We start from the raw sequence: 14,911 nt of genomic DNA on the forward strand, positions 1-14,911 counted from the left end.
CAATCGCCAGGCAGGAGTGTTCCCTCCCAGTCGGGGAACACTTCAGCAGTCAAGTACATTCAGGCTCCGATCTTCGGGTAAGCATTCTCCAAGGCGGCCTTCGAGACACACGACAATGCAAAATCGTTGAACAGAAACTGATAGCCAAGTTCCGCACTCATGAGGACGGCCTCAACCGGGATCTTGGGTTCACGTCACGCTACATGTAACCCCACCTGACGTAGAGTCATCCAGACTCGAGTCGTCGTTGGCTTGTTCTCTCTGCACACTTGCGGCCGGACCTGCTGTGATTTCCAGCAAAGTTTTTTGGTTTTTTTCTGTTTTTCATACAGACCCCAGCATCTGCAACATTTGACCTCTTGTGACCCCACCTCATTGTTCTTTGATGTAATGTTTTCCTGACTGACCTGTTTGGACACCATTCACACCTTTGATTGCTGTGATTATCTCTCTGTCGAGGTGTGATAAAGGGCAGTTAGAAAGATTACCTGTAATCATCTGGCTGTTTTCTCTGACTATATATGCTGTGCCTGTATGCTTCTCTTCACTTCACCTGATGAAGGAACAGCGCTCCAAAAGCTTGTGATTTCAAATAAAGCTGTTGGACTATAACCTGGTGTTGTGTGACTTCCTACATTTTACCTTTATGAGTCTCACCTTATAACTTAGACCCTAAGGGGTAAAAATTGGGCGCTACTTTCACCAGGGCACTAATTTTAGTGCCCCGATAAAGTTAGCGCCCCAGCGGGTGATAATCCCAGGTAGCACCCCGAGAGGGAGGAGGGGAGCTACTGGAAGCACCCGGCGTCCCTCTTGGAGTGCTGCGAGCCAAAACCGCGGTGCTACATGCCATGGTACTGCAGGCCTTCCTCTCCTTATTAAAGGGGAGGGGCCTGGCGCAGCGCATCCCCGCACCCAGTTGGGCCACCATGGATCGGGAGTGCCGCCAAATGTGCCCGGCACTCAAGAGGAGTGCCAGGCTCACGGAGAGCAGCCGGCACCCTGCGGGGGGGGGGGGGGGCTTCATGGGGGCTGGGGACAGCAATAGGGGCAGGTGCTGGCAGGAGGCCAGCAACAAAAATGGCCTCCCGCCACCTCCCCTTTAACTAGCGCCACCCAGGCCACAGGTAGGCCCCATGACCCCATCGGACATAGTGTCCGGCAGCAAGTCGGGGGGCGCCACCCAAGATTACAGCCAGGGCACTAATGGTTAGCACCGCCGCTAACCTCTTGCTGAATTTCACGGGACATGTTAGCGGCACCGCGCCCAGGCGCTAGTTGATTTGCGCCCCTAGGGCGCTAACGGGAGGTGCAAATCAACCGAATTTAGCCCCCCAGATGTTACAATGATTTTAAAGGTAGGTTTTCAAAACTGCACATACCACCTTGGTTAGTCTGGTGTATAATAGCTTCACATTGAATGGAGTCTTTCAGTAACTGGTCAATAATCACTCCCAGGCCAATTTCCTCCTTACTTTTTCTAATGGTCGCCTCTTCATTGTCTGCTTTTGTTTCATGTTCTCTGTTCCATTGCACATTGGCATACATTTATTCCCCCCCACTTGCCATTCCTTAGTACATTTAAATTATTTGCTCCAAACTCTCTTTGTACACTATCAACTTGCGTTATGCTTGTCACCTGTCTTGGTGGAAAGCGAGCCTTTTGCCTAGCAGTAGTATTCCTGCCTCTGAGTCAGAAGGTGCACGGTTTGAACTCTGCTTCAGATATTCCTGGTGAGTGGAGACCAGAGCCAGGATTTAAAGGCCTGCAGCAACTTAAAGGGCAGGGCAGTGTGGTGCAGAGAGCGTTGTTTCAAAAGTTAGGAAGCATGTTTCATCAGGAAGCAGGAATGTGATATTGGTGCAGTTCCTGGAACATCCAAAGCATTGTAGATGAAGGCTTGTTTATGGACAATATGGGAAGATTTAGACAAACACATGAATGGAGCAAGCATATTTCAAAGAGAAGGTAGCCAAAATTCTACAGTACTTGGGTGTGCCCTTCCTCACTGAAATCACACTTGCAAAAGGGTTCTCATTTGCTGGTCAAGCTGGTGGTCTTGGGGCTGCATGGTGATTGGTGGGACAGGGAGCCTGGATGAGGTGTTCAATGATGTTCACGCAGGCTACCCGCTGTCAAACAACGGGCCTGCTGTACCTTCCTCCTACTCCATCCCTACCAACCAAATAAGGCTCCATGGCCACACACTGTCAGAGGCTGGTGAATGCCTCATAGAACAGCAGAAAAGTCAGGGACCAGTTTAGTGATAGCACAGTAAAGCACATCACAGTAATACAATTCCTCAATACAAGGTTTTAGAATCACAGTGACTTCACTATTCCAGGTTTCTGTGTAAGCGAATCATGCCCACTTCTGTGTGTGAGACAGTTTCTTCAATCCCATATTTAGTCATTGTTATGGCCTGACTCACACAAAAATTTTAAAATGTTCACCGTCACAAAACATAAAATGTAGCAGTATGCCCAGAATAGTTCTCTGCACCACCCCTAACTACCAACGGAAATTATTACAAAAACTAATTTGTGAAAACATTGCGCAAACGTGCCTGGTGTGCCAGCTCATGTGCAATCGTTGTAGATATGATTACTTTAATATTAGTGAGTTTCTTCTTCGGATGATATAACAGTGAATCCTTTCTGAACATCAGCAGACCCCAGTTTTCCATTGCACTTGCTTGAAAGTGAGGCAATGCTATTATATCTAAAAGGATAAGAACACACTGAGTCAGTTGCAATGCAAAGTCATGTAATATGTTATAGCGCACAATTGCCTTGCAATTGGTTGATGCCACGCTCACATTACAGGCATAAAACTGGCGTCAAAGCATTCAATTTGGTGGGAGGCGTGTGGTGCACATTCCGCTATTTTGGTAAAGGCAGAAAAAGAAGTGTCCAGGGCCCACACCTGAAACAAGCATTAGGCCCTTTGCATATGCAAACAAGGGGCCCAATGTCTGTTTAAGGCCCCCTTTGCAAACTTGGTCTGTCCTGAACGCAGCTGGCGCTAGGTCAGCTGTGTTTAGGAAAATGTGGTCTGCATGCGGCCTATTCAGCGCAGGCTGCCACCAAAAGATAAGTTCGTTAAAAAACAATGTACCTGACTGTGAAATCGGGAGGAGCAAGCGTGCTCCTCTCAACTCCACTACAGTGCCGAAGACTTGTAAGCATCGAACGCAGGCCCCAAGTTTTTTTTTGTATCGGACATTTTGAATGACTATTACTGCTGATTTGACCAACTGCCTGTTTGGAGAAGATGGGAGGGGCCCAGGTGTTCATCGACAGGAGATTCCAGCCAGGCCTACAAACTAATTATGGGAGAATGTCTGGGCAGACAGAATTCTCTGGGAAGACAATGGGTCCGGGGAGATGACTCATACGGTCACACGCACCTAGATGAGAAAGCCCCGAAAAGCGGAAACAGGACAAAAGAGGGCCATTGTAAATTAATGGGAAGCCACTTAACCCAGGATCGGGTGAGAAGTGCGGCCCATCATCTGCCATTAACAGTAGCGAGCACCTAGATGGGATAGCCCCGAAAGGCAGGAAACCAGACAAAGAAGACAAAGAAGGGTGATTAAAAAGACATCACTGCAACTACACAGAGCAGAATGAACTTTTAGGATATGGAGAAGACAGCTTGGCCATTTCTCTCTCTCTTGCTTGCTCTAAACCACCACGAGCGACAAGAGCCTTGCCTTGCTCTTCGACTGTAGGAACCAACCTCGAAACTGGGACTTGGATACTGCATCGGTGATATGGAACCAGGAGACACGTTCTACACAGGGGAGCAGCGAGCAAGAAAACGGACAATCGGGGTGAGCATTGTCCAAGCCCACGCATCCTTAAGACCACCGGTACTGTGTGAGGCGGTGTTCTGTGTCCCAACCAAGCCAGAGGGCCTTAGTGGGGAGGTTCTGTATGTATTATATAGTGTATGCTCTGGGGTTTGTGGGACAAGTTCATGTTATACCCTGTATTGCAACCCAGTGTGATTTTAGGCGTCTTAATACGAGACAGGGGCCTGTTCGACGGGCCAAGTTGTATTGTTGTACTGTTTGTTTTACGCCACCAGGCATTTTACATACTGGAGGTGGGTGTGTGTATTAACCTTATTAAACGCCGTATGGTTGAGTCCAAGAAGCTTGTCTGTGTCCCAATCCTGTTCACCGTAATTCCTGTCATATAGAACTAAGTAGAAGGGGTGATACGAACCACCAAAGCAAACCACCTACAGACTGTTGCCAGCTCCCACTCAACTCCCTCCTCCCAATCACTAACCCCCTTCTCCTATTCGGCCTCCTCCAATATTGGGTGTGGCTTGGGCCTACCCGGTCCAGTGCATGATCATTCCCTGTGCCCAGTTTGCACCAGCAAACCAATTTCTGGGCCAATATCTTCAAACAAGTAGTTGAGTCAAACAATTAGTATAGAAGATTAAGGGGTGCTTTAATTGAGGTGCTTAGGATTAGAGGAGTTAATGTAGAGAAATTATTTCCTTCAATGGCAATGAAAATTGGGAGAGATGTGAAACAGGTGGCCAATTCACTAACGACCATTTTACACTATTGTCCAAAGTCAAAATTACCCCCAATCGCATAGTGTGGGATTGGAGTCACATTGTAGGACAGACGGGTTAGGGGCAGCATGTCCCTTCCCTGTAGGACATTACTGAATCAGTTGGTTTTTTACGACTATCCAGCAGTTTTTATTGTCATTTTCTGGTACTAGCCCACAAATTACGAGATTTATTGAATTCAATTTCCTAACTTGCTATGGTAGGATTTGAACTCACGAGGGCCGATTTTAACCCTGGCCTCCCGAAGTGAATGGATGAAAATGATGGCCGGATGCTACCGCTACTGTTTTAACCTCGCCGATTCAGGTCAGTGGGGGTCTCATCAATAATGAAAAGATGGGGCCTGCTGAAAAACTTCGGCCCCCGCTGCAAATTTAACAGAGAATCGCGCAAATTACGCACAGTTCCAGAGCCATCTGTGAAAGTTGCCGCCTGAAATTCCATTCCCGCCCACAACCTTCATGTCATCCCAGCCGGATTTGAATGGGAGTCAGGGTTGATTTAATTTAAATGAGACCCGGGAGATAAAATGGCTCAGGCATCACGCTGGCCTTGCACAGAACCCTGGAATAGTGAAGTAATTGTGATTCTAAAATGCATGTTGCAAACGCATTGCAGGCTTTACATATATACACATATATATATAAAATCAAGGCACATTAGTTAATGCTGCAGTTGGCCTTATTCGGAACCATACGATAAGAGTATACAAATAAGCAACTTACCTAATTTGGGGAGGGGGTAACTCAAATTATAATACTCTTCAAAGAATGAGAGTATTGGGCCGGTTATGTTTAATGCATATTCAGCTTCACCATCCGATATGGCTTCTTTATTTGCCCAAACTCGAATCTGAAAAAGTATTTGAATTTAAAGTACAGCAGTTATACGCAATCTTTAATTAAGATTTTGGTTTCATGTTAAAATTCAGCAACGTCTCCTCTGTACAGTTTATGTAATTCTATGTCCTCGCTGATTGATTTGTTATCTCCAGTTCATATTCCAATTATTAATTCTCACATTTCCGACATTACAACAGTAATTACACTTAATGTACTTAATTGCCTGTAAAGCACTTAGGACACTCTGAGGTTGTGCAAGACACAATGTTACATAGAATGACATAGAATATACAGCACAGGAACAGGTCAAATGGCCCAACGAGTCTGTGCTGGTGTTTATGCTGTACCCGCGTCTCCTCCCATTCCATCTGCCTCATCTCAGCCTTTCAGCATCTAAGCTATTTGCCTCAACCACTTCCTGTGGTAGCAAGTTCCATATTCTAATCACTCTCTGAGTAAAGAAATTTCTCCTTATTTCCTTATAGGATTTATTAGTAACTATCTTGTATTTATGGCCCCTAGTTTTGGATTCTACCACAAGTGGAAACATTCTCTCCACATCTACCCTGTTCAACCCATTGATAATTTTAAAGACCTCTATCAGGACACCTCTAAGTCTTCTCTTTTCTAAAGAAAGAAGCCCCAACCTGTTCAATCTTTCCCAATAGTTGTAATTGCTCAGTTCTGGTACCATTCTTGTAAACCTTTTTTGCACTTTCTCCAGTGCTTCTATGTCATAGAAGATAGGAGCAGGAGTAGGCCATTCGGCCCCTCGAGCCTGCTCCGCCATTCAATGCGATCATGGCTGATCATCCAAATTCAGTACCCTGTCCCTGCTTTCTCCCCATATCCCTTGATCCCCTTAGCCTTAAGAAATATATCTAACTCCTTCTTGAATATATTTAATGAATTGGCCTCAACTGTCTTCTGTGGTAGAGAATTCCACAGGTTCACCACTCTCTGGGTGAAGAAATTCCTCCTCATCTCTGTCCTAAATGGCTTACCCCTTATCCTTAGACTGTGACCCCTGGTTCTGGACTCCCTCGCCATTGGGAACAGCCTTCCTGCATCTAGTCTGTCTAGTCCTGTTAGAATTTTATAAGTTTCAATGAGATCCCCTCTCATTCTTCTAAACTCTAGCGAATACAAGCCCAATTGACCCAATCTCTCTTCATACGTCATTTCTGCCATCCCAGGTATCAGCCTGGTGAATCTTCGCTGCACTCCCTCCATAGCAAGAACATCCTTCCTCAGATAAGGCGACCAAAACTGCACACAATACTCAAGGTGTGGTCTCACCAAGGCCCTGTACAACTGCAGCAAGACATCCTTGTTCCTGTACTTGAATTCTCTCACTATGAAGGCCAACATACCATTTGCCTTCTTAACTGCCTGCTGCACCTGCATGCTTACCTTCAGCGACTGGAGCACACGGACGCCCAGGTCTCATTGCACTTCCCCTTTTCCCAATCTATTGCCATTCAGATAATAATCTGCCTTCCTGTTTTTGCCACCAAAGTGGATATAACCTCGCATTTATCCACATTATACTGCATTTGCCATGCATCTGTCCAATCGCCCAACCTGTCCAAATCATACTGGAGTTTCTCGGCATCCTCCTCACAGCACACATGCCCACCCAGCTTTGTGTCCTTTTTATAATATGGAGACCAGAACAGTGGACAGTTCGCTAAGTGTGGCCTGACCAGGGTCCTATACATGTTTAACATAACTTACTACCTTTGAATTCTATACCCCTAGAAATAAATCCCAGTGCTTTGTTAGCATTTTTAATTGCATTGCTGACCTGCGATGCTGCTTTTAATGATTTGTTCACCCATATCCCTAGATCCCTTTGCTCTTCTACCTCATTCAGCTTCTTATTTTCTAATGGTGTAGGTGATGTTTCTATTTTTCCTACCAAAGTGCATCACCTCAGATTTATCTATGTTAAAGTTCATTTGCCATTTAACTGTCCAATCTGCAAGTTTTCTAATATCTTCTTGTATTATGTTGCATTCTTCCATGATGTTAGCACCCCATTCGTTTGGTATCATCTACAAATTTTGAAATTGAGTTACTTGTTACTACGTCCAAATCATTAATGTAAACTCTGAATAACAGTGGTCCCAGCATGGATCCTTGTGGAACAACACGTTATACCTTCCTCTGATCTGAATAGCTACCCTTTACCCCACTCTCCACTTTCTATCTTTTAGCCTATCTGCTATCCATTCAGCTATTTGTCCCTTGACTCTACATGCCCTAACCTTTGTAAATCCATGTCTTTCTTTCTTTTTAAAGTTTTCTTCAGTGACTTCAATTTAAAAGCTGCTAATCCAGTTCAGAAACATGTATTTCTATTAACCCAATTTATTTTCAACTTAAATTGAGTATGACTTAGTTACATTAGTCGAGGTAAATTTGTTTCAAAATTTCCAAAGGAAAAAAATACACATAACACTCATAGAAATAATAATAAATATTAAGATAATTGATAGTTACCTCTATGTCATTGTAAGTCGTGTTAATGTAATCATAGTCACAAACAACAAAAGCAGTTATATAAGTAGACATCTTCACGGTGGTGTTAAATGTTGTAACTTTCCATGTTCCATCCTCTTCCAGTCTTTCAGAAACATCTACAAATTCAAAACATTCAACTTAAGTAGTTTCCTATTACTTTTGCAGTGATAAAAATGCTGGCATTATACAGACTCATCTGTTACTGCTCATGGGTTTAGTCTCTGACAGAGATATTTGCTTCAAAGAAATGCCTGACTTTACAGCAGGTGTGATGGAAACCTTGGGTTTACTGATGTTCTGAAAGAATTCGCTGTTGCTTAATCCAAAGCAGAAGTACACTGATAACAAATGGGCCATTATCACAATGATAGCACATGAGCTGGCATATCAGGCAAGTTTGTGCAATATTCTGGGCACACTGCTACATTCTATGTTTTGTGATGGTGACTGTTTTACTTGTGTGAGTCAGCCCATTACAATGACTAAATATGGGATGCAAGAAATTGTTCTCAGACACAGAAACTGGCATGATACTCTTACACAATACCCTGGAATAGTGACATAATTGTGCTTCTAAAACACAATTTTCAAACCCTTTGTAGGTTTCAACATTATTGAGGAAATTATGTTGTGCTTTATTGTGCGATCACTAAACTGTTACTTTATGGTGTCTTATGGGACATTCACCAGTCTCCTACAGTGGGTTGTCATGGAGTCATATTTGGTTGGTAGGGATGGAATAGCAGACGGTATAGCAGGTCTGTTGACTGACAGTGGATAGCCTGCATGAATATCATTGTATACGTCATCCAGACTCCCTGTCCCACCACTCACCATGCAGCCCCAAGACCATCAGCTTGACCACCAAATGATAAGCCTTTTTCACGTGTGATTTCAGTGAGGAAGGAGAGTGAAACATTTGGACTATGTCCAGATTCCCAGATTTCAACCTCACAAGTTATAACGCAGTGTTTCCAGCATGTATGATCCTCATAGTGGACCAGTATGGGTGCCTGGATGCACATTGGGTCAGAGGTGAAAGGTATGTGTACTTTCATTGCTAGGGACAAAAAGGAAAATAAAACATTACCAATGACATCAACCTGAAATAAAAATAGAAAATGCAAGAAATACTCAGCAGATTAGACAGCATGGGGGAGAAATTCGGTATCGCCCCAATTGGGGCGCAATTATCGGCCGGGCGCAAAGATTAGCACCTGGCGCTAATTATCGCCTCCGACTGCAAACTTGGCTTTTATCGCCCCTGGAGGTGATTGGAGCGCTAAATCAGGCGCTTCACATCTGTCTTAAGGCGCAAAGGCCAAGGAGTGAGGCGCTAACTCACAGCGCTGGCGAAGCTCATGTGATGTCAGTCAGCAATGGAACACAGACACACTGGCACCGGCCAATTCTTAAAGGGGAGTTCTGATGAATGGTTATCGACCTGAAACGTTAACTCTGTTTCTGTCTTCACAGATGCTGCTTGACCTGCTGAGTTTCTCCAGCATTTTCTGTTTTTATCTTAAAGGGGAGGGTTTATCTTGGTCTCCATCCACATCCTGTTCATTGCAGCCTTGAGTCTCAGCCTGGAGAGACCTGTACATCAAATCTGCTGGAAAGAACAATGGAGATACCCAGGGCAAGAGCTCAGAGTACAGCCCCCACAGCCTCTTGTAAATAGATACAAGGAAGGGCAAATCAAAATGAACCTGCAAAGTGCTGCTCAGTATGCAAAACTCTCTCCAGAAGTCTCTCTCTCTCTCAGAATGCGTGGTGCAAAAATGTCACCAACAAAAAAAGGCAGGAAGCGGTCGCCTTTAAATAGCACTCCCCCAGTCCCTTCCCGACTGCAAAACGCTCCCCTCAACCTGTCGTTGCTAGCGGCAGGCGTTAAGGCAGGGGGCGCCACTCAATTTCCAGTCCGGGGCACTACCGGGGCGTTGCGCAATCGACTGACGTCACGATCTGCCGGCGCAGAGGTCATGGCGGTAGTGTTTAGCGCCGCCACAAAATGCCTGGTCAATTTCGCGAGAGGCGCAGATATCGCCGCGCCCGGGCGCTAGTTGGTTTGCGCCCCACTTAGCGCCCTCTTAAGGCACTAACGGGTGGCGCTACCAACTGAATTTTTCCCCCCATCAGTTTAAAAAAAAGTTAGCATTTTGGGTACATGCTCATCAAAACAGGTCCACAAATTTTCAGCTTTAGAATCATTCTAACAACAACTTGCATTTATATAGCACCTTTAACATAGTAAAATGTCCCAAGAAGCTTCACAGGAGTGTTCTCAAACACAATTTAGCATCGAGCCACATAAGGAGATACAAGGGTAAGTGACCAAAAGCTCAGACAAAGTGGTAGGTGTTGTGTCTGTGTATAATGAGACACAGACTGCAGGAGAAACGGTAGAACAGGTGTTTACTCAACGGGGCTCACACTAGAACTGATCTGTACAGATTACTACTCAGTGCTATATACAGGTGCGGTCACTGCCGGTACTGCAGTATACATGAGCTGCAAAAGATAGTTCCTCCCTTAAAGGTATATACATTACAATTCCTCCCCTTTTAGATTAACAGTACCATAACACTCATTTAACAATTAAATATCAAACTAATTACAATTTACACTTTTAACATGCAACATTAGCTGAAAATAGTCTATTTATATATTCAGTCTTTGGGGAGGCTTCCTGATCCTTTCTGGATAGCGCCTTTCCCGAGTGTCTTGCTCTTGGTGCGGAGGCGATTCTGGCTCCCTGTCGTCGGTTGGTTCATCAGCTTCCGATGCTACTGTTTCTGGGGTAGATGCTACCTGTACGTCGGGTTCATCACCAGGTACGTATGGGCGAGGCATGGGGTTGACTTGTTCCTGTGACTCTAGGATCTGGTCAGCATGGCATCTCACGATGCTCTCCCCAACGTCCACTGTGTACATTAGTGGGCCCTGCCGTGTGCATATCATTCCTGGCTGCCGTTTTTCTGTTCGGTAGTCGCGGGCCAAGACTGGTTGCCCTACATTGAAGCTCCTTGTTGGCTTCTCATGGATGTGCTGGAATTGCTTACTCTCAACATCTCTTCGTACGTTTGGTCTGAGCAAATCCAGGCGAGATCTTAACCTTCGGTTAAAGAACTTCATGGCTGGGGCCTGGTTGGTGACTGCATGTGTCGCATTCTGGTAGGCGAACAGGAAATTGTCCACCTTGTGCTGCAGCAGAATGTTGTCATTGTACATAGTCTTTATTGCCTTCTTAAAGGTTTGTACGAACCTCTCAGCCAATCCATTTGTGGCTGGATGATACGGGGCGGATGTGTAATGCCTTACTGTAGGATTCGCAAAATCCAGAAAATACAGTCTAGATTGGTAAAACCCCTGAAATGGCCACATTGTGAGAACACAAGATGGAGTTGGCAGTTCTCATGGCTCAGTTCAAAAGGACACACCAGCAGTATCTTACAGCAGCCTGAGTCATCACCGATTAGAAGATTCCAGAACTTACTGCTATTGATATGATAATATGGTTACAGCAGTAACGAACTCGTAAACAAAAGTATTTGCGCCTGGAGGTGCGCTAATTGCTAGCAAAATGCAAACCCATCTCTGAAATCGCTGAGCACAGAAAAAAAAACATTATCTGTACCAAACTCAGAGGGACACAGGACAGATCCCATCAGTTTCATTTACAAGACATTAAAATAAAGTACTTGCTTTTGTCAAAGCAGCCTGCCCATTACCTTGACAAAAGAAAACCCCTGATTTGGCACCGAGATAAGGGCAAGGAAACAGTATAACTGTTGAGGGAAAATCGACAGCAAGACAGTCATTCAGTGAGATTCAGACAGATCCATCACAGATTCACACAGACACGAGGTCAAAGACAGAGCGAGGAGGACCCACAAGATTGTGCAGGAGAGCAGATTCAGAAGTTCAGTCCAGATCCAAGACCATCAGGAGTTCGAAGGCCGAGTGGAGAGGAGACGGTTCGAGGAGTTCAGAGGACTTTCAAGATTGTGCAGGAGAGCAGATTCAGAAGTTCAGTCCAGATCCAAGACCATCAGGAGTTCGAAGGCCGAGTGGAGAGGAGATGGTTCGAGGAGTTCGGAGGACTTTCAAGATTGTGCAGGAGAGCGGGTTCAGGAGCCAGTCCCATAAGGAAGATCGGAGATCCCGGACGTCACAGGAGTACCGAGATCAAGGACGGTTTTAAAACTCTGGTGAGCATAAAGGCCCAACTCTACCTAACTGACATAGTTGAGGTATATTTTAGCAACGGGAGGGTTTGTAACATTAAGGGTTTTGTAATTCAGGAGTGTGATTTATCCCTCGATGTGTCCGTGCGCTTTTCCCACCCCCGTTTTAGTATACCACTGATTAAGAATTGTTGTATGATTTAAGATAGTCAAAGTTATTCCTTGTGTGTTAAATTTTAGTTCCCATTGGGAGACGTGCTAATGATTTTTGTCTAAATTGATTCTTGCATTCTCTGTGTTTATTCTCCTTGAAAATAAAGATATTTCTGATTTAAAACTCACCTTGTCTCACCTGATCCATTTGTCTTCCGAGTCACAAGTTGGACCTACACATCAAGGTGGTCTGGCAATAAGCCCAGTGTCTAGACCGGTGAGGGGGGAGCGCTTCGGAACCGCTCACGAGCAGTGCGAAATCAAAACCGATCTAGCACACCATAAGCTCGTTAAAATGACCCCTTACAGAATGGCAACCCAGATGGGACACTTGCTACAGAAACCTTGTGTGGTGGACAAAGACTCGGGTGAGACAGATGTTATGGAAGATAGGTTAGCCTCCTACGTGTGTGGTAAAGTAAATGTAGCGAAAAAATGGGTGTATGACCTGTTAGTAGCCGAGCGTCTCCTAAAGGCAGCCGCCCAGTGGACGGCTAGTAAAGAGCACCGCAAGGGTATTGAGAAAGCGGTGTGGCTTATGTGCTATAAAAAGCAGGTTCTGGTACTGGACCACGCGGTGGCCAGTAAAGAAACCAAGATTAAGCATTTGTCCCAAGAGCTGCAGGAAAAGGTTGCAGCGGAAGGGAAAGTGTTAGTGGCTCTGGAGGCCATAAGCCAAGAGAGGGCAGCGATGGTCCGGGACCATCAGGGGAAGGTAGAAAGGTTGGAGGGCAAGATAGCTGAGCTGGAGGAGAGCGCTAGTTTAAGGGTAGAACATGTAGAGTATCAGGCAAGAGAATCCAGGGAGAAAGAGAGGAGATTAAAAATGGAGATTAGCCGCCTTACAGGGGAACTGAAGGCACAGGAGGAAAAGGTAGGCGAAGTAAAAGCAGCCTATAAGCTGGCCTGCGCTCAAGGGTTTGAGGAGGCAGACCACGGCCCCTGTAGGCAGGAAATAGAAAGCCTGAATCTGGCATTGGCCAGGGCAAAGGGGATGATATGCCTCATTAGCCCCAAGGTCGGCCAGGCTGAGTTCAACGGTAACCCAAGCAGGGAAGTCCCGCAGGCAGCCCCCAGAACAAAATGGGTTAGGGAACCAGAGTTTTCACAGCCACCACCCCTAGCCCCTAGTTTTCCAGAGGTCTGGGATCAGGAGGGGGTGGAGGATGAAGAACCGAAGGTAGACCAGGGTAGCCCGAGAGAGAATCAGGGACCGGGACCGGTGTACCCCGTGACACAACGGAGGTACGGACCACACGGTGATGACGGGGAACCTGGGGACATCCAGAACCAATTCCTGGTGCCACACGGTACGCAACAATTGCGTTCCATGGTGAGCTACATCCCCAAGCTCACCATGAAGGGGGACCCTTCTCTGCACTTTAGGGAGATAGAGCAGGCGGCCTGTGTGAATGACTGCGACGAGGCAGAAAAGGCCAAAATGATGCTGTTCTCCCTGGGTAGCGATCTCCTCCAGACGCTACCCGATGAGTGTAAGAGGGGTCAGGAGAATTATGGCAAGCTCAAGGAAGAGATCCTGGAGGCCATGGGGATGAACGAGGGGAGTCCGTTCTCCCGGGTAGAGAAAACAGTCCAGCTCCCCGGGGAATTCCCGCAGGCGTTTGCGGACAGGCTGTGGCCAGTCTATCAGGATGCGTGCCCGGGAATGCCGGCGCGAGCGCGCCTGAACGGGGAACAGTTAGTTCACTGGCTAAGGTGCCTTATGAACAACTCCCTGCCCTGCGTTCGAATGCAGGCAATGGCCTAGTTCGACCCCCGAAACCCTCTGACCACGGAGGCGACGGTAATCCGCCAACTCACTGTCACCTTTAGAAACGGGAGGGATAGTGAGACACCCCAGCAAAAAGGGGAGGTTTGTGAGGTCAGGCCTGGTGACCAGCCCCGTAAAGAGTGGCGCCAGGAAGGGAGCCATCCCAACCAAAGCAGGCAAACGTGCTACGGTTGCGGGAAGGAGGGGCATTTGCGCAGGGACTGTAAGAATCCCTGGAAGGACACAAGGGAAAAGGTTCCCACAGCCCCAGTCCAAAAGGCAGAGACAGAAATTGCTCCCGCTGGGATCGAGTCATTTTTAGAGGCCATGCGGTCTCTTCTGACTGGCCAGGGAAGTACAGCTGCTGTAGTTCCCTCCCCCACCTCTGCCCCCCCACAATGACTAGAGCCAGCGCAGCCTGTCGACCTGTGTCCCCCAGAAAGACATGCACAGGAAAAGACCTCCAGTAAAATGGAGGAATACCTGCGGTGCCAGGTTGCGGAGGCTAAGTTAGTTGAGCAGGCTTTAAGGGAGGAGAACGCTAGGTTAACAGTGAGGGCTGGCAGTTTAGAGGGTCAGCTAAAGGTTTTTAAAATGGTTCATGAAGATTTTCAGCCACCAGCAGCGGGTGGTGAGGGGATACCTGCCCCCAGTACAGGAGTGGGTAGGGAAGAGGAGATAAAACTAGATTACTGGCTAGCTGCCAGGTATATTAAACAGTGCAAGCTGTTTAAGCCGGAGGCAGGGAAACAGACAGCAGGGGCTGAAAAGGCCA

General features: G+C 46.5%; 1 protein-coding gene across 1 annotated transcript in view; it reads right to left on the reverse strand.

The window, feature by feature from the left end:
- Positions 1 to 14,911, reverse strand: part of LOC147124429 (aminopeptidase Q-like) — a 338,328-nt gene that overhangs the window by 198,105 nt on the left and 125,312 nt on the right. Inside the window, exons 3-5 of the mRNA XM_085987070.1 lie at positions 7,945 to 8,081; positions 5,323 to 5,449; positions 2,568 to 2,722 (exon numbers count right to left, since the gene is read on the reverse strand). Coding sequence (XP_085843196.1) covers positions 2,568 to 2,722; positions 5,323 to 5,449; positions 7,945 to 8,081 — 419 coding nt within the window. The remainder of the gene's footprint in view (positions 1 to 2,567; positions 2,723 to 5,322; positions 5,450 to 7,944; positions 8,082 to 14,911) is intronic.

The sequence above is a fragment of the Somniosus microcephalus genome, chromosome 1 (genome assembly GCF_052327205.1).
Source record: "Somniosus microcephalus isolate GS21.2 chromosome 1, FLI_Smic_1.0, whole genome shotgun sequence".
NCBI classification, from domain to species: domain Eukaryota; kingdom Metazoa; phylum Chordata; class Chondrichthyes; order Squaliformes; family Somniosidae; genus Somniosus; species Somniosus microcephalus.